Below are 20,676 nucleotides of genomic sequence, written 5' to 3'. Positions count from 1 at the left end.
TGCCTCTCCCAACATAGAAGGTATTTTCATTGGAATTTACATGTTTTGTGTATTCATATACAGTAGTTCTATCTACTGCAGCCGAAAATGGTTTCAGCAGTCGGCAGACTAGAGTTACAGGTCACTATATGGCAACCCCCTATGAAATGTAAATGTTTTGAGAAAATTAGTTTGCTAAGTGACATCATCCTAAAACATCCTCCGCATTATTTTTGGTTCTCTATTTTTGAGTAATTGATACAGATACCCTTGTCAGAAGGAAAGAAGGAAGGAAAATATTGGATTTCTTCAGTGACTGATGATGAAGGTAGAAGGTAAGAGAAGAGTAACTGGGAACAGGTAAAAGAGGAGTGAAGAAAGAAAAGAAGACAGACACATGGCCTGTGGAAAGAGGATTCCTGTCTTTGGAGAAATATGAGAAGAAACTTCTCTGTGGTGAGGACTATCATCCAGAAAAATAGCATGAGTGCGACTACAATTACCACCTTGCAATTGTATGCCTCTGCCAACCAGCCAAGTCGCAGGAAATATGGTCACAATCTCCTCTTCCTGAGCTACAGCACAGAATAATAGGAATAAGGACTCGGTGGTACAGTGGTTAGCACCATCACCACACAGCAAGAAGGTTCTTTCTGTGTGGAGTTTGCATGTTCTCCTCGTGCCTGTGTGGGTTTCCTCTGGGTGCTCCAGTTTCCTCCCACAGTCTAAAGACATGCAGGTAAGGTTAGTGGGCGACTCTAAATTGCCCATATGTTTATTTGGGTGTACTCCAGGTGCTCTGGTTTACCCCACAATACAGAACTAAATCATATATACATTTTCTGCAATAGTTGATTCATTTAACAGTTTCATTAACAAGAATGACACAATTGGCAATTAGCCAATGTTTTTGCACAACAGAACTGGATATTTTGTCTTAATCATTTTAGACTAAGTGACTTATTTTTAGGAATAATGTACACTGTACAACCTTAATCAAGGTGTATGATGGACTGACACAGGTGCGTGCACACACACACACACACACACACACACACACACACACACACACTAGACAACAAAATCAAATTAAAATGTATTAGTTATATATGTGTATATATACACATATATAACTAATATATTTAAAAGACAGTGGAGATGATTCCCACCTCTGTTGACTGTAGATTAAATTGAACATATGCTGCACTGTGTCTGCATGTTGATGTATGATTATTGATCATATATGTAAAACCACAGACTAAATTTTATTTGACTGGAATGAAAAACTGCACTAATCATGTGAAAACCAGAATTACCACTTCACAGTTGTATGCCTAAGCCACTCAGACTATAGTGTCAGATTACATTCCTCTTTATCCAGAATCATATAATATATTAACCATTTCTGTGAAATTTGGTCATAACGTCTGTGTGAAGTTTGCAGTTATGGCTAAAAAGTGTTTTGTGCGGTCACACTGACTTTGACCTTTGACCACCAAATCTAATTAGCCGCCGGTGTGGAGGCATAATAAAATGCAACACATCTATTGTTAATGGTAATAAGTGCACAAGTGCAGGACTTGTTATACATCTGTGTTTAAAAAAAGGGGTGTATACACACTTAAGAGGTAAAGACAGACTATTATTATATAGAGCAGTGCCTCAGGCAATTGTGTCACTGTAACTAAAAAAGACAACCAGTCTTCTGAAAAGAGGAAAGACATGTCACTGTCAATGTGAATATGGTTTAACCAATGAATACAACTAAACTGATGTAACATGCATTTGGAGGCATGCATCAAACATATCCATTATTACACATTGAAAAGGGAAAAGGTAAAAAGGTGAAAGCAAGGACACGCAAGGAGACACGGACAAGTGGTGAAGACAATAGGAAATCTCTTCGATTGGGACCCTCTCAAGATTTCCAGATTATTACTGTTGTGAAGTGAAGATTTTCAAATGATTTTCAAATAAAAATTGATGATACACATGTACTGTTCACAAAATCATCACAGTCCTTCAGAACATTCAGTAAGATTTAGAATAAGATCCTGTTATATGTTGGGACTCTGCTGCATAGTAAAAATATTTGCAAGCGTGTATGTGTGTGTGTCTTAGTCATGAATAAACCAATTAAGAGAAAATTTCTCTTACCTTGCACTATAGTATATTCAAGAATCCACCACAAAAAGTACAAAAACCTTCACATGCCTGCTAACCTCATTAACCAAATACCACATCATTCACTTATTTATCAAAGGGATGTTTCTAATTTCTCTTTACCTCGTTTTTTTTTTATATTGTGTGTAGATAAAGTGTGCATATATATAAGGTGAAAGGAGTAAAAACCAATATGTTCTACAGTAGTTATCCATTTAATCAACCTATGTGAAACTGGCAATGACCTGAGGGCATTTCACAACTTTATTCTGTTACGTTCCTGAAGTGACATTTTGCTACTATGACCAAGGACAGCTCAAGTATCGACTGAGAACCATAAACATATCAAAACAAAAAACTTGAGGAAAGAGACTCATTTATTACTTTATGAAATCCAATTGCTTTCTGTGTCTGTGGAGCAGCTCTGTGCTTTATGCTGATGACATAACCTTTGAGTCTTAGCTCTCCAGTTTTTGATAGAACTGATACTGCTATTGATCAGACTGGCATAAAAGGCAGAAAAATAAAAGAATTCTTAAGCCAAGTCCTTCCCTTTTATGTGCATGAATGGGTATTGGCAGGCACAGGAAATGTGGATGACGTCAAATGTGGGAAGGGCCAATGATATGCGTGCAGTGTCTGATTCTTTTCTCTGTGCTTCAATTTGTTTTGTGTCAAAACACAGGAAGAAAGGGAAAGGGAAAAACGCTTCCCTTCTGATCACATGTATTAATTAGCTTAGCCATGCACACTAAAGCAATAAAAAAGACAAATGTTTCAATACTCTCCTAATCAGACGTGTATAATGTCAATGGAACAAGGCAAGAGAGAAAGTCCACAAAGCTGAACTGAAAATGTAATGCACTGTCTGGCTATGTTAGAGAGCCATCTGGAGCATTAACGCTAACCCTGCTGAGCTGCTCCTATCACACTGTTTCTTACACAGCTCTTCACACTGACTTGAACCCCATGAACAGTGCAATCAGACTTATACCAAGCTACATGACATCAAGGTCCACAGCAATAACTCAGTGTGGTTTGGAATTTATTCATTACAGTCAGTATTTTCAAAAGCTTCCCTCTCCAGAGTGTTAACTTAAAAAAAAAAAAAAAGAAAAAAAGAAAAGGAACATCCAGATCTGTTTCATCTATAATCAAGATTAGACAAAGAGTGTACCAACAATCAGCTTTTGCTTCTCCAGGATCAACACATAATAGAAGAAGAAAGTCTATCTTCATCCCCACGAACCCGCTCTTTTCCTCCAGTACCTCAGCCATCTGTAGCTCTCCAGCTGCTCACCTGAATTGCAGGGCTCCAAGTGGGACCTACAGATGGTTCACAACAGTGGTCTGCCTAAATATATTATCATGTACGCCACTGACCCCGCTTCACCTTGAAATCATTACCGTTCTCTGAGAAGAGCATGGGGCAGTGTGCAAGTGCTGGTAATTTCACCTTGACTCATGATACTCGGGTGAGTGCTGCTCTGTGTAGCATGATCCATTATGTATAACTTTCATCTCGGCATTCCAACACAAATACATGCATGAAACCCTGCACGCACATACACACACTCACTCACTCACACACACATTGTGTTCGTTGTAAAAGCCTCTCTATCAGCAAGCACTTGTGTACCTACACTGTGTGCTTTTACTTTCACTCCATCTAAAGAGCAACAGAGCACTTTCATTGCAATGTCCTTTGAGGATGCTGATGCTCCTTCAACAGAACTATTTTCAAACCTCTGGCTTCTCATATTAGTATTGTCAATGAAAGTTCACCAAAAGCATCTTCTTCGCTGAGCAAAATTTTATTTATTTATTTATATTATCCATTTCATCCATTTGAGCAGTGCTTGTGATGCAGACACAAAAGACTACATATGGAGAAGTAACCTAACTGGACCTTACCTAAACCACTGATTATACCAACAGGAGACCAAGAGAGAAAACTGCGAGTATTTCCAACCCGGGTCTTGTTTTCTATTACAGCTGGTTATGATTCAACTATTGAACCCACCGACATCATGTCTGAGATGTGGGGATGCAGCTACAGCTTTAATATTGAGTCTGTTAGAAGTACTGACACAAGACATTACACAGCTTGTTAACAGCCTTCCCATTATTTGGAGTCTGGTTTCAGAGGTCCTGAAAGAGGTTTTTGGTCCCAAGCAGCTCCTGAGACAAACCGCTGGCTTGTTCGCTAAATGCTCCACTATTTTCAACAGCTAGTTGCCAAGTGTTGTTATCAGTGAAGGTCTTCCGACACAATTCCAAGCAAACAGATATTCTTTGAAACTGCATTTTCAAACAACAGGTAGAGGGATTACAAGACGGACATTTTTCTTTCAAGAGAATAACTTTTGATTGAAATATTCAATTGTAATGCAAATTGATGATGATCCCCTTGATGCAAACAAAATTACTATTAATTTGTGTTGGGGTTGAGGGAGTCTCCTGTTGAAAATTACTTGGGCACCTGACATCTCAGAGGCAACACATAAAATTCGACCATCCTCTCCTCCACCTGAAGCTCTTTAAAACAATACTGTGGCAACCGGCAAGTTGCTAGGAAACAGACAGCAGTCCACAGTGTGAAAACACTCCTCTGTATCAGGAGTTTCATCACTTGGATTCAAACTAAAAGTAATGTGAAATGTCTTCCAAGGTAAAAGCTGGACATTTAGACAGAATGAGGTGGGTTTGTGGGGTCTTATAATATTTTATAATTCTGTCCCTGACATTGTCAACCCTACAGGTGAAAAAGAACAAGAAATTCATCAGCAGGAAAACTGGAGCAATGACCCAGAAGGCGTTTAGTGGTAAATTGAGCTACTGTGTCAAAAACAAGTATTTGGATTGGATTTATTGATACTAAGTGTGAAATAAACTTTCCTTGTTGCAAAAATAAGTTTTTCAGCTGCAATTCCATAACAAATGATATTGTTCTTGACATGCAAAGGTTTTGTAAAATGCCTTTACGCAATGTACAGGGTTTTTTTTTTTAGAGACTGAAACAGATTTAACTGGAGAACTGTTTTTGTTTTGGGGAGGAAACTGAGTTAGGAGTGCTGTGTACAGGATGTCATTAAAATCATTGGGTAGACTGTCAAGGGAACTAATGTAACCAAATAATGGGAGTTGCTGATTTAGCGATGGAGGCATTAACATTAGAGCAATGAACAACAGAGGCAATTAATTAGTTAATTTCTTGGGTTAGGAAGAGATCATTAGAGATGGACATGAAGACAGAAAAATCTTTGATGAGGGCGGTCATTATGAAAGAAAATCAAATGCATCAATAAATGAGATGGAGGCTTATTCAAATAGGTTTAGCTGATTATTCACATTATTAAGATCCTTCGTAATTAGACAATTGTGAGTCAGAAAAAAAAAAAAAAAAAGAAACTTAAAATATAGATCATCATCCAAGAGGGTGGGGAGTATGACTACATAAAAAATCTTCTTATCTTTGCAGACAAAGGAAGATGTTAGCTGTGGATGAACTTAGATGCTAGTCTGAGTTTATGATCAAAGCAGCTCCCCCACCAGAAGTAGCAGCGTGAACATATTATTGGTGGTAAGAATGATTTGATAGAACAGCCTCATCTGAAGCTGAGAATTCCTTAGGTTTCAGCCAGGCTTCACTGAGCCATAAGAAATAAAATTAAATTCATTAATAAAATTATTTGCTGAAAGAAGTTTAATAAATGAAGTGATTTATTATGTTTAAAAGAAACTTGGAGAGATTTAGTGCTGTAAGGGGTTGAAGTTTGTGCATATTGATGTAAAATGAAATGGACTAAGATGAAACATTTCCCCTATCAGCTGCTCAAGTAAAAAGGGGAGCAGCATCACTACTGCACAGAGGTCCTGACAGTAGACCTTTAAATAATGCACAAAGACAACTCTAAACTCTTTCCCTGAAAACACCTTTACACCCTGCATTTAATCATATACTGAAGAAGACTTTAGGGTTCAAGTTTTCTGGGGCCATGGCAACTAATTCCTGAAGATTAATTTTCCATTATGCTCAGTAAATGAGTAATGGCGCGATAATGACTTTAGAGTAGATAATGGAGAGCTTGGCACTGAGCACCTGCTCACCAAGATGTTAGTGTCATTACACCACTGTGACAAACTGGCCAATCAGTCACCAGCTTGACTTCTATCCTCTTTTGCCTCGGCTGCCATTTGATCCAGTGTTACACTAAAGGTTATTACAAAGTGATGCCCTCCCAGAGCCTGTTCTCAGGTTGATGACATTTTCTACCACAGAATATTCCCATTCATATTTTTCACATTCAAAAAGTGGAGCCTGAAATATGGACACTAAATGAATGTCAATCCATGTGCATGTTTATGAATCTCTCGGTCATGCAACAGTAACATTTTTCTCTCCCAGGAGACATGGCATGAAGAACACTATTTCTAAGTCAACAAACTTGTCTGATTTACTGCTAGAAGAATGCAACCAGTATTTTATTTAATACCACAACATACAGACCAGGACAATTTTATATAACAGATGTTTATGAAATAAGGGTTAGGGTCAGAGTTGGGTATAGTAGTGTGCAGTATGTGTTCAGTATCCATATGCATACACACTGTATATTCTTTTATGTATATTCTTATGTATTGTTGTGTTGTATTTAATTTATAAATAATGGATAATGTACATTCCAGAACAAAATGTTTCTATTTTCTTGTCAGCAGAGCATCGGTTTTTGTATTAAATACTGGATCTATTTAATTTCTTTTCTGACTTTCATACCAAGGGTTGCTGGAGTGTTCTCTCCTTTGGGAAAAAGCTGATTATCCAGACTGGGAAAGAAAGAGTTGCACTCTTTCACCCCAACAAATGAAATGTCACGTGTTACTTTCTACAGTATATCAGGCAGTAGGCTTCTGATTGTATTCCCCCTCAGTCACATGTGTTGTCTCTGCTTGACACTTCCTCCTCCTCATGGTAGGTGGTACAACGGCTGTTATGAAAGTAGTAGCCATTGCCGAGACGGCCAAAATAAGATCAGTTTCCCTCCGCTGGTCAAAAGGGAGAGAGAATAAATACATCTGGCTATTTTCCTAGTGACTGTGGCGCCCCAACCCCTTCAGTATAACAGGGCTGGAGACTGCCAAAAAAGCCTTCAATAATTAACACTTCATGGACAAAAACTGATTTCTGTTCTTACCAACTGAGGGTTGTGTGGTGCCAGGAACACATTTAACTTACTTAATCCAGCTCAACTTCAATGGCTCTCAACAACTTCTCTTCTAGTCAGATACAATTCAGCCAGCAGGCTGCATTAAACAAAATGCAAAAGTGCTGCAGAATCATGGATAAATCTGTTTGGGTTAATTGTGATAGTTGTGGGACAGCAAACTAATTATTTGTTTGAGAAAAAACAAACAACCAAACAAAGAAAAAGCCAATTCCCACAATTCTGTCTGAGCAGTTATGTAAACAAGAGCATTATGGGGGATTGTCAGTTTATGTAATTACTGAATGTTGGTAGTATTGGCGTTATTGTCATTATTATCATGTGCAAACATAGCTCGACTAATTGAATGGTAACTTATTAATCATTAAGGTAAATGTGACCAAACGCAACCGAAATAATACGTCTTTTTTTCTTTCTAATTCAAGATTTTAGTTGAAATTGTTGTAATTGCACTGGTGACTGGATAAAGTTGGTCCTTACTGTACAGTTTTATCTGTGACATTTTATGTTTGTCTGATTTGATTGGTCATGACTGTTAATGTATTCTGCTTAATCATACCAGTTTCTAAATATGCTTCAGCTTAGCCATGGGCCTCCAGCCACAAAAATAGCAACACTGACCGCTGACTGCCTTTTGTGCAAGGTGCCACTGATTCATGAGAGTAGGGCCCAAAGAGGTGCACTACTTTCAGATGTCAAAGGCATTAGTCCATTAGCACCTCCATGTTGTATAACCCTCATATAGTCATCAATCATGGGCCATATCCAATACAGAAAGCCCAACCAAATATGCAAATCACTTCTGGTTCTTTCTTTATTCAGCCTGTAGTTCAGCAAATACCTCTCAAGCTATCCCACAGATGTCACTTCACCAGAGAGACTAGCTCCAGTTTCTGCAATGATTGGACTAAAAGGTAAAGATTCACTTTCAAGTTCAGCTCAGTTCCGTTTTTCTGTATATAAACACTGATAAATCAACAAAACTATGACCCTATTAGGCCCTTTTCTGCCACAATCAAAACATCCAGTACTCTGATAAGAATAGAGAGAGGCTATGGATTGATGGATGCTTGATTCTTTGCAACCTATTCCTTATGACATAGTTTTTTAATCTTGAAGACACATAAATGTAAACATCTACCACCAACAGTGTGCTATCTCTCCCTGTAATATACTACTATATAATTAAAACAACAACAAGCAGCAGCATTTTTGATGACAATGATTCAACATTAACTCTATAGGTTCTTTAAGAGAGCTATCAGCTAATTAATTTGGGCAAAACTTATATTCTGCAATGTGTAAAAAACACTTTAACCTGGCTACAAGTACCATAAGTAAACAAATAATATCTTTCTTTTAATGCCTGCAGTTACACTGTGCCCTTGCAACTCTAGATTCTACTAGATTCTATTTGATGTTTTTTAAAACTTTAATTTACGACTAAAGAATCTACCTCGATTTTCTTTTTTACAAATAATAATAAACATTCAGTCGACAAGAGGTGAAAACCAATTTGATGTAGGGCTGACAAAACTCCTTGCAGTCAACCAAACAAAAGCAAAAAATAAAAGAAAATGGTTTTCAAATGACCTGTCATATCACCTTCAAATGACTAAACAATATGACAAGGCACACTCAAGGTACATTCTCAGGGAAATATACAACATTAGGAAATGTGAAATATACTTAATTGACTATAAGAATAAACCACTCCTACTTAACTATTTTCACATCAACTTTACTCAGGTGTTTTATTAAATACTTGACATTTACATCCGACAACGCTCATTAGCTACTCTAATTGCATTCCAATTCGGTTTCTTCTGGGAGAGCAGTTATGCCCCAACCTTGATTCCTTTGAACAAAAAAATAATTATCCACTGCACTAACAGACCCCTGCTAACGTAATCAAACGGGCACAAGAGCCCAAACAGTGCTACAGGTTAGAGATAGACTTTTCTTTGTGGGCGATTTTGTCCAAAAAGTCAAAAGTCTAAAAGAAGTAGTGGGAACTGGGAGAACTACATGGGCAAATCTGAGATATGGCACGTATAACAAAAAATATATTATGTTTATAATCTTGTTTGTATCCTCAAAACCTTCAACATTAGCTGGACTGCTAATATTGCCACATCCACTCCACAGTAAATTTTATGATTGCTTATACAATCAGTATGATATAAACACTCAAAGAAAGAAAGAAGGACAGTCATATGTACAGAATCATATATGCACATATGATACAATATAAATACATCTCTGTCTTAAAATGATCTCTGGCTATATAACCAAACATAGTAATTGCATCATATCTCCTCTGCCACCAAAAAGAAACCATTAGGCAGATGAATAAATTACCATGATAAGGCTCACTTGTATGATGTACGTTTACACATTTGTGTTTTCATGGCTGATTTACTGTAATAAGCGTTGGCATGGAGACAGCAAGAGGCCATGTACTGCATTAGTAAATGTTTGTCCTTGGTATTATTCCCTCTAATGAATAATGAATGGTGATAAAGATTACTGAACAGTGTTCTACATGAAATGGCCAGGTTGTAGACTGTCCTTCCTTTCTTCTAGTATAGACTCGAGTTGTGAGGAATAAATCTTTGATGATGTGTTGTAAGTTCTTCCAACATCTCACTATTAGACCGGTGATACCTTACTGTGCTAGCAGAGATGACAGACTTACCCTCAGGCGCGTCAGCATCACAGATCCTTGTGGTGCCAAATGTAGCATTCCCAGATGTAGCACCTGCTGAGGGCATCGGACTCTGATCAAAACAAACAAAAAAAAAAAACAAGACTGGGTCAAACCAAGTATGTGGCTGGACCACGTATGGTCAATGTGCAAAATTGAGGACATAGGCAGGACATAGAACCGTTGTAAACAACTGACACCATCACGTTATATTTGCATTCTGCCTAGTGTCAACCGGTTTCAGCCCTTTAACTGTTTGCTTCTCTGTGCTCACATACACAGCACTTTAATACAGCTGAATTTCCAATAAAGCTGTTCTCATTTACATGTTTCTCTGTTTTTGAACAGAACAAGTAAGAAATAGTGACTGAAACACAGCCTATTAAAACTACATGTTAACCAGCAGTCACCTCCAAGCCATTTCCAAGCTGCTGCTCTGCACTACTAAAATCCGCACACAAAGACTGTGCTGTGATTTCAACAATATTTACTTGTAAAATTACCACTCAGAAAGAAAGATAGAAGAGACAGAATATCTTTCTTATTTTGTCACTCATACGGCGCATAGCCTCCATCTGGGTAACAAACTGCTAATCTGCCACTCCACCACTCACTGAACAGAGTAGACACAGAGAGAGAGATGTGCCACGCACTCACAGTTTTAAAGTATATAATGAACTTAAGGTCTACAAACTAACAGAAACATTTTTTCCAGGATGTTTTTTCCAAGATGCTTAGTTTTGCCATAGGTAAATGGAATAAATAAACATCATTCAGATCCTAACAGAGCAACATATAGGATTTTCATTTTACAGAAAAAAAAAGAAAAAGTATGGTATAATTTACAGTCACGTAAAGATTTGATTCACTTAAAATGACTTAGGCTACTAAAGTAATTAATTGGGCTTAAGCATAACCTCCTAGGACCTGGCCTCCACATATGTGGACCTCACATTTTGGGTTCTCTAGACCACAATACTAACTTTTTCTCAACAAGGGCCTGGTGACCACATATGAGGATATTATACTGCCACTCAGTAATCGAAATTTAAAACTAATGTCCTCATATGTGGACATCATTTTTCTCAGGTCCCAATCAGCCTATATAGCAAAGAATAGAGCTCGGGTCTTAGGAGGTTAAGGCATTTAGTGTCCGCTAATATCTAGGCTATATTGTATATGCTTGTCTTCTACTGAGAGACAATATATTCAGATACTGTACCAAAAGGCAGCAGTTGATAGGAATAAGCCATGTTTACCCTGTGAGTCATAAAGAGCTGGTTTTAAAAAGGTTTTTTTTTTCTCTCATTTAAAAAGAGGATGTTTCAGCAAAAACATCACTACGGTTCATTTTAATTATGTTGCTGAAAAGACTTTTTTTAAACAAAGCATACACACAAGGGTGCATCTAAATCGCATGCACACACCCCAGACACACAGGGAGAGAGAGCACAACTACATCCAATCACACGGGGGGGGTACACTGTCAAACAACAGATCCACACAGTAATGGCCAAACAATTTAACACATATAGACAGAATCCAAGAGGAACAAGAGTCTAAAAGTCCCTCTACCAGTCCCCAGAGACCACGCTGCTGCCTACACCCACCTGGACCGAAGTGGTTTGAAACCCACTGACTGACCGACACTGCCATTGTTATAGCCCCATTGTCAGAGCTAGCTTTCATCAGCAAGACACAGAAATGGACACTTTTCCTCACCTGTACAAGATATTTCTGGCTTCCATACATGACATATTGTGGGGCTAGGCTGTAGATCATGTAGCTGGTGTGAAGGACAATCAAGAGAAGAATCATGCAGAGGAAGAGAAGAGCCTGGGGACGAGTTCTCTTTGGTCTTATTTTGTATAGCTGTAAAATAAAAAAATGTTAATGTTCAATTAATAGTGTATTTGTATTTTTATGGTAACATGCAAGTAGCGTATTTGCTTACCCTCATCCAGAAGAACCAGATGCCCATGTTGCGGATGCCAGCCATTGATGTGAGTACAAAGTACATGGTGATGACTGTGATCAAGATATAATCCAGTGGGAAAACCTATGATACCAATGACAGAGGTCAGCTAGCTACATGTCTCACATGTACAAATCACATACAAAGTCATTACTGCTTTCAGAGCCAAACATTCAGGCTGGCTGCCTCTAAAGGACGCTTGGAGCTGTTAATGAGCAACTACCATCAATACTACTTGGTCTAGCCCAATTAATCTAGAGCACATCTGAGCTGGTCACTGTGCAGCACACTCAGACATTGTCAAGACTGTTAAACACCTTTATTCAGTAGAATGATCAATTGCAGATGCAGTCTAGACAGTCTACCACAGTGCATGTAACATATAAATATTTATCGATTGTGTTCTATGAGCATTCTGATTTAACCTCAAACCTCATCCCTATAGTATCCCATTCGTAGAATGATGCACTTAATTCCTTAAATACCAAGGTCATACTTCTAAACACTGGTCTTAGACGTTTAATCAATGCCACTATCTATGAAGCAATTCTTTAATGGTCTCAGATGTCAGTCATTATTTTCTCTAAAATCTGCTCTAGAATACTAAGTTTAACAGAGGATATTCCGTTCCACATCCATGTAATGGTAGTGATTTCACATTATGTCAATCTTGACAGTTCACATTCAAAATAATTCAAGTAAGACTTTGGTCATTTAACACTGTACTGCACCAAAAAGTAAGCGAACCCTTTGGAATTACCTGCATTTGTGCATTTGTGTAAAACATGGTCAAATCTTACACTGCTACTTACAATAATGAACAAAAACAATCTATTCTAACTAATAACACACAAATCATTATATTGTTCTTGTCCATATTGAATACATCATTCAAACATTCACGTTGCAGGTTGGAAAAAGTATGTGAACCCCTCAGCTAATGACATTAACAAGAGCTATCTGGAGTCAGGAGTTATAAGGGAAACTTATGATATAGCTATAAATAAAACCAGATTGGAAGTCTGAGTTAGAGCTACTTTGACTTATAAAAAACACAGTTTACTATTCACAAGAAACATCTGCTGATGTGAACCATAGCTTTGCAAAAAATAGATCTCAGAAAACTTATGATGAGGCACTGTTGATTTGCATAAAGATGAAACGGTTACAGAGTCATCTCAAAGAGTTTAGATATTCATCACTCCACAGTTATACCATTTTAGATCTGTGGATACTCTCCCTAGAAGTGGGTGACTGGCTCGGATGACTCTAAATGCACAACACAGAATGATCAGAGAGTGACCGCAGAGTAAGTGAGTTACCGGCTTAAAGGAAACACTGGAGCTGGTTAAAATCTCTGTGCATGAGTCTATCATACACAGATCATGGAGCATGGTTGCATGGAGCATGGTGTCCTGCCATGGACACCACAGAGGAAGCTGCTGCTCTCCAAAAAAGCATTGCTTTGCCAAAGGGCAGCTTGACACTCCACAATGCTACTGGGAAAATGTTTTGTGGATTGATGAAGCTATGGTTGAAATGTTTGGGAAGAACATACAGTAGGTGTAAATGTATGGTGTAAAAGGGGCAGTGCATACCAACATGAAAACATCATCCCAAACGTGAAATAAGGGTGAGGCAGCTTCATGTCTTTGGGCTTTGCTGTCTCTGGGCTTGGACAGCTCAACATCATCGGGGGGAAGAATGTATTCCCAAATTTTTCAAGGTCTCTTACAAAATAATGTCAGGGTGGCTTGTCCACCTGGTTGAGTTCAGAAGAAGTTGGCTGATGCAGCAGAACAATGACCCTAAACATCAAAGTAAATCTACTACAGAATGACTTCAAACTAAGAAAATCCACCTTATGGAGTGGCTCAGTCAGAACCCAGACCTTAATCCAGTAGAGATGCTGTGAAATGACCCGAAGAGAGCCACTCATACAAGACATCCTAAAAATATGGCTGAGCTGAAGCAGTTCTGTGGGAAAGAATGGCCCAAAATTCCTCCAGAACATTGTGCAGGTCTGATCAGCAGCTACTGGGAAAGCTTGTTTGAGGTTATTGGTGTCAAAGGAGGTTTGACCAGTTATTAAATCCAAGGGTTCACTTAGTTTTTCCACCCTAGTTTTTCTTTAGTTCTTTTTTTTGAGAATGTTCTATGTTGCAATACATTAGCTAAATCTTTTAATTAAATGTTGCCATTTATTTATAATTTGTAATGTTCTTATTATCTGCAAACAGCAATTTGATGTGTGCATACTGCAGATACTGTAAATAACATACAGAATAATTATAGCTAATGAACAGTTTATTTTCTACCTTATTTACATTCATCTTTTATATAATGCACTACAACTTTCCACTTTTTATTTCCTGTATTTCCAAATGTGGTTCACAGAAAAATGTATGATGGAACCTGATTTAATGCACAATGTAAGCAACCCCTTTGGAGGGTACAGTGGTTTTAAATTAGTTGGATAGTTGGGCCATTTAGGTGGGTATGTTACAGAGAGGGTGATGGTCTTGAGCACAGAACATGATAATCATTGTTATTTACAAAGGTACTAGGTATGTTTATTTTTGTCCACCTTGTGCAGTTTCTGTCCTTTATCCTTGCCATTTCACCTCTGTTGTGCTCTCACTTAGAGCTGTGCAAGCTGTGCTTGTTATGTTGGACTTGCTTTTAGCCCTGATCCCCCAAAACATTAGATTATTGAAGAATGCAAAATGCACTTGTGAGTATGGCTTTGTGGAGGTATAATTTCCCTTTTTGCAAATGTGCTATCTCATGGTATTTGTTAAAATTTAAGTGGTGCCTATAGGCCTGTATTCAAAGATAATCTGCAGTTCACCTTCAGTACAGCTGAAGCACATGCACTCCAAACAGTATCACCAGTGCATTTAAGAATAGTCAAGAATAAAGCTTTTAAATTATACTTCATTTCAGTTAATGATGATGGAAACAAGAATATATGGCTTTAAGCATATCTTAATTGAAGATAATCATTTTTTCGACATGAGAGATGAGAGGATACTCACAGGTTGTAAGGCTAATAGAAGTTCATTCAGAGGATTGGTTAGGTTTGTGCCAAAGATTATGAACCCAGAGCTGATGCCAGCAGAATGGAGAGCTTTATCCAAACTGAAACAAACAGAAATGAAATTATATACATGTTTAGACACAGATTTCTAAACTGTATTGTGTGAAGAATTACAGTTTTATAGGACATATCATGACTTACTTTGAAATGAATAAGGCAACAGTGAACAGCAGTGCAACCAGAATGAAGAAAATGCCCAACAATATCTGCAAAAAAAACCCAAAATAAAAACATTATAATAATAAAGAGGGACATGTACCCAAATCAGAATATGCACTCATGGTGAACCCTACGAATGAACCTCAATAAAGGTAAAAGTATGTTTTCAAAGGCATGAACAGGGTCATCAAATATAACCTTTCTGTCATGTCTTTTGTCAAAGAGGGACCATATGGCTTGGCCAGCCACAGTTTGGCACCTTTGCCTAAGGTGACAGGGGGGAAGCAATGGCACAATCCAGACAGAGTAGGGAGGTTGCAACCAGGGAGGAAAAAGGTGGGTGGCAGCCAAAAAGGCAATAAACCCTATCAACTGCCTGCCTTCAAGGGGGCCTTTACCTAAAATAGCTCTGACCAGCCATAGCCAAGCAAAAAGGAGGTGTATAATAAAGCAAACTAAGTGCAATTAAAATATATTATGTTCCAGTGATGTATAGCACAATATCTTTAAAAAAAAAAAATGTCACTGACCATCAGTTACCAAGCTAATCAAACTACTGGCCATGTGTCAGGAAAAAAGTGTAATCAGATAAAACTGAATATAAAAAATGTACATGCTAGGACTACTGACATACCCTTATCAATGCCTTCACACAAAGCATTATGAGGAAATAAAGTAATTAACATTATATAAAACAATCATTCAATCAATGTAGATTTGACAAAAAATTCCTCGATGTAATTTCTCAATGATTTTAGCAAAACACCAATTATAATCAAGAAACTGATGATCAATACATTTTTTTCATGTCATTGTTGTTTATATTGCCTTGATATGACCTTTGTGCCAAATTTTAAGAAATTACCTTAAGGCATGGCCTTGACCTTTGACCACAAAATCGCATGTATGTACAACCCGAAAACATAATGCCTCCGGACACAGCTGTTGTCGGTGTGGAGGCATGAAGAGGAGATCAACTAAATTTATTATGTTTGTTATGTGAACACACTTTGGCTGTCAAAATTGAAAAAACAAAGGAGGAAACTATAATTTATGAAAAAAACCTTTTAAATCACAAAAGGTGGGATTTATTTCCATATCTTGAATGAAAAGGTGGCATAGTGTTATTATACACTCCATTACTATAATCCCCTGACTTGACAAACTGCTGTTTCACCTTTGTTTAATGATCCAATCAAAACTAGTAACTATTTTGTAAGGTCCAACCATTTTAGTTTAGTTGTACATGTTCCACATGTTCAGTAAGTTATTTCCACCCACCACCAGGATTGATGTAAAAAGGACAGCATGTGTTTGACAAACAGTGGTATAACTGCTCTGGAGAAATCAAAATCATTTGGCTTATCACTCTACACCAGAGCCTGCGTGTACAGTAAATAAATCTCCCAACTCATTACTGTTTAAATTTGAGTCTGGGGACTGTCATTAGTAGCAACCCTCTTGGTTAAAGACAAACTGTTACAGACACTGGTTTAAAATGTTTGTGCATGCCTGCAGTGCAGTAAAATAATGGAAAATGAATAGCAGTGGGAAAGTTAAATGTGAACTAGAAGACTAATGTTGCAACTGTCCTTAAAACAGAAAATGTGATTAGAACAGTGGGACCTGTTATAATTGCCATTGGTATGTTGAGTACAAACAGAAAATAGGGGCATATCAATTACCCATGCTATTATGTTCACATGAGCATAATGCACATCCAATGAACAAAGTATTAGGTCAAGTAAAATATGAATATAGTATTGTGCTCTCACTCACAGCTGTGCCAGCTGTGCTTGTCATGTTGGACTTGTTCTTAGTCCTGATCCTTTGGAACATTAAAATATTCTGAAGTTATTGAAGAATGCAAAATGCATGTGTGAGTATGATTCATGCAGATATAATTTCTCTTTTTTCAAGCTTGTCAAGATGTCAAGCTTGTTTATCTCAGGGTATTTGGTAAAATATAAGTGGTGCATATGAGGCTGTGTTTAAAGAAAATAAACCACTAATTGACTTTTAAGGCAATATGACTCATTCAATGTATATAGCTGCTTTTTGTAGTTGAGATTTAATCATTTCAGCAGACTGAAGCACATGCACTTCAAGTTTTAAATAGTGTTACCTGTACATTTAAGAACGGCTGAGAATAAAGGTTTTAAATTACACTTCATTAAGGTTAATGATGATGGAAACAATAAACATATGGCTTTAAGCTTATTTTAATAGGGGATAATCATCTTTTCCACATGACAGATGAGAGGATACTCATGCATGCTATTATGGTCACATTAGAGCAATGTCACATCCAATGTACAAAACAGATTGGGATAAAGATATAGTAAGCAGTTAGGATTGGTGGGAATAGGCAGCCTTGAGGGATTTTGGTTGTGATAATAATTTTTTCATGGGACTGTGTGAAATGTGTGTCCAAAGAATACCTAGGATGTACTGTTTCTTCATCAGTCTTGATAGATAAAGTAGAAACTACCATAGGAAACTGTGTGAAATATCAATTCACAACTGACCAATGGCATATGTGCAAAAGGATTTCAATTTGTAAGGTTATTTTGTGCAGGTACTGGCAGTATAAGATTTAGTTAAGGTTGCATAATTGCACTGGGCTTTGAAAATCTCTCCTAAATTTTCATCAGTGCATCATTTCCAGATGTTTGTCTGGACTGGGCCAGTGCAACTGCTGGCACCAATTAACCAACATGCCCAAACAAGTGATGTTATAACCCCCTCCTTTTCCAAACCCCTTGGACAAATTTCAACATAGAGAACAATGTCAATGTCAATGTCAACTCCATACGTGAGGTGTAGGTATTGGTTGCCCAACCTTAAAAAGTAAAATCAAAGAGAAGTTTGTGGTTCTTTTGGTTTATCCCTGGGGAACCATGAGATCCTGACTCAGAAATGTGAGGGAGACTTTAGAGTAAATTAGGTGAAGAGACTACCCTAGGGAATCCCGTAAATATGCGGTTGTGTAAAGTAGAACTAAAAGTAAATCTAGAGCATTCTAGATTAGAACTTGAGCACAAAGAAACAGTTTGGGAGGAGGATGTTTAAGCTGGTAAAAATGAACAAAGGTATGATATGTGTCCAAATGAGAATTTTTTAATTACACAACTATCAAGAGGGAAGAAACATTAAATTATGTGTGGTATATTGTGCAGCCCCAATGCAAAATGCTGAATAATTGTGTTTGTAAGATCCCATCCAAAATACAGACGTTGAAAGGATTTGCTTTTGTATGCAATACAGTCCATATTGGACCTATAATTTACTTCTGTGTATGGAAGCCAATTCCATAATGCAGACTCACCTTGAAAGGTCTGAGAGCACTGCCCACTTTAGTGCAGCAGTTCCTCTCTGCAATTTCCAGGTGTCTCCCCCTGCGCTGGAGGACCTGCAGTTTGCCCTCCAGCTCCTGCAGGTTGTGTCTGTCCCTTGAAGAAAGGGGACGTCCATCTTTACACTGACAAAAAGACCAACAAACAACCAAATAAATCAGAAAATACAGATATGCGTTTATCTAGCAGTAAATAATAAGCACCAATAAGTACACATTTAAACCAGTGTCATTCAACTCTTTTGTGTGCTTCCTATGCTGCACTTGAGGTCTCCTTTATAACATGTAATCTTTCATACAACCATACCTGGTTTTCAGTATTCATATCCATACAGGGAACAGAGGACAAATGATGAATGCACTGGTCTTTTGTTTTTAACTTCACATTCCCACTGGCAACTAATAGCAACTAAGAGATGTCTGCACTTGTGTTTCCCTGTTTGTGCTGCCTGCATTTTAGAGGTTAGCTGATAAGGACAATGCTAACCATTCATAATTGCATGCAAAGACGGAGGAGGTAGGGCAGAAAGATCAGCTGGAGGCTATGCACGTGGACCTTTCAATGAATGCGTGATTATACACTCACTGCAGACTGTACTAAAGCATAAAAAAGAAACATTTTTATTGATATAATTGTTGTTAATACAATGATATATGTCTTTTCACTTCTAGGTTTTGCTCCATCAAGGTATTCCATGACTTGTAGATAATTTGCACTGTGTATATCTGTTGTATCATGCCAGTGCTTGCTGTGTGATTTGGTGAGACCAACCTTGGATTTCAGCTTTTCTATCTGATGCTCAACATCATCAATGTCCTCTGTGTTCTCGAGGCGCTCATACACCACACTCCGTGTGCCTTTTATCAGATTCAGAGGCAGTACAGACATACCGTATGCCTGAAAGACAGAGAAAAACTACCATTATAATCATTGTCAGAGTGGGATGGCACATATGGCACGTGCATCCGCCCACACATACCCACCCCTGCCTGATGACAATCCATCACAATGTGGAACAGAACAATAGTCAAATGGAGGTAAGCAAACAGACATATAGCAAATCATATACTTCCTGGCTTCCCAGGATCTGTGATTTTTGGTAGAGGAAAAAAGATTAAAATGGTGGAATCTATAATTGTGCTGAGGTTTATTGGTGAATTTGCTGCAACCATTTTGTGTGGATATCACTTCCCTATATCATCCTGATGCAATTTACAGCTTAACAGTGCCCCCATGTGACAGCACTATCCACTATCCAGGATTTGATGAAATATTTACAAGCAGAATTTTGGGGAGAAAAATCTGGGTTAGAGGAGGAAGCATCAAGGTGCCATCAATGTTGAATGACGTGAATTTAAATGAATACACATCAACTTCTCTTTTCTGTTTGGATTGCATACAATGTATAAATAATAAACAATTATAGACAGACATACTGAGAGACATATACACATGCATACAATGACATCAAGGAGAGACAGAGGGAATATGTGACAAAATTTTTAAAGGCACTTTCAACTATCAGTGGACTTCAATTTCCTGAAGGGATGTTTAATTTTTAATTAAAAATGAAAGACAGAGAGACACTAATACCAGGAAACAGACCAATCAATACAAATGAAAATAACAGCAGTAAGCCAATGCTTCCTTGCTCTCTCTGTGCCGTGTCGCTTTTACCAGCTTGGAGGAGTGCCATTTTATGGGTTCATAATAAAACAAAGGGCCCCTCTGTGCAAAGACACTTTCAACCTAGTCAAAAGATGCTGCCCTCTTTCTTCTATTTTTCAAGTGGAGAAACGTCAGAGCCTATATTTTTCTAAAACAACTTTTACTAGTTTCTGAGTGTTAGGTAGCGTTAAAAATGTCGCATGGGATGCTAAGTCAGGCTAGACTATTATTAGTCTGTGCTGTGGATCTCTGCTACGGGCGAATGTCGCCTCCTGCAATGAATCATGGAGCTCTTAAGGCCGGAGCATGTCCCGAATATCAAACACACTCATAAAAGGAAAACC

At 37.9% G+C, this 20,676-nt stretch overlaps 1 protein-coding gene across 1 annotated transcript in view; it reads right to left on the bottom strand.

The window, feature by feature from the left end:
• The window catches only part of lmbrd1 (LMBR1 domain containing 1), a 56,729-nt gene that overhangs the window by 2,743 nt on the left and 33,310 nt on the right, over positions 1 to 20,676 (bottom strand). Inside the window, exons 8-14 of the mRNA XM_056395906.1 lie at positions 19,436 to 19,561; positions 18,637 to 18,789; positions 15,291 to 15,355; positions 15,088 to 15,190; positions 12,029 to 12,133; positions 11,797 to 11,946; positions 10,066 to 10,147 (exon numbers count right to left, since the gene is read on the bottom strand). Coding sequence (XP_056251881.1) covers positions 10,066 to 10,147; positions 11,797 to 11,946; positions 12,029 to 12,133; positions 15,088 to 15,190; positions 15,291 to 15,355; positions 18,637 to 18,789; positions 19,436 to 19,561 — 784 coding nt within the window. The remainder of the gene's footprint in view (positions 1 to 10,065; positions 10,148 to 11,796; positions 11,947 to 12,028; positions 12,134 to 15,087; positions 15,191 to 15,290; positions 15,356 to 18,636; positions 18,790 to 19,435; positions 19,562 to 20,676) is intronic.

This window comes from Seriola aureovittata, chromosome 14 (assembly GCF_021018895.1).
Source record: "Seriola aureovittata isolate HTS-2021-v1 ecotype China chromosome 14, ASM2101889v1, whole genome shotgun sequence".
Lineage (NCBI taxonomy): Eukaryota > Metazoa > Chordata > Actinopteri > Carangiformes > Carangidae > Seriola > Seriola aureovittata.
Note: the sequence above shows the minus strand (reverse complement) of the source record. Positions and strands in the feature narration are given on the sequence as shown.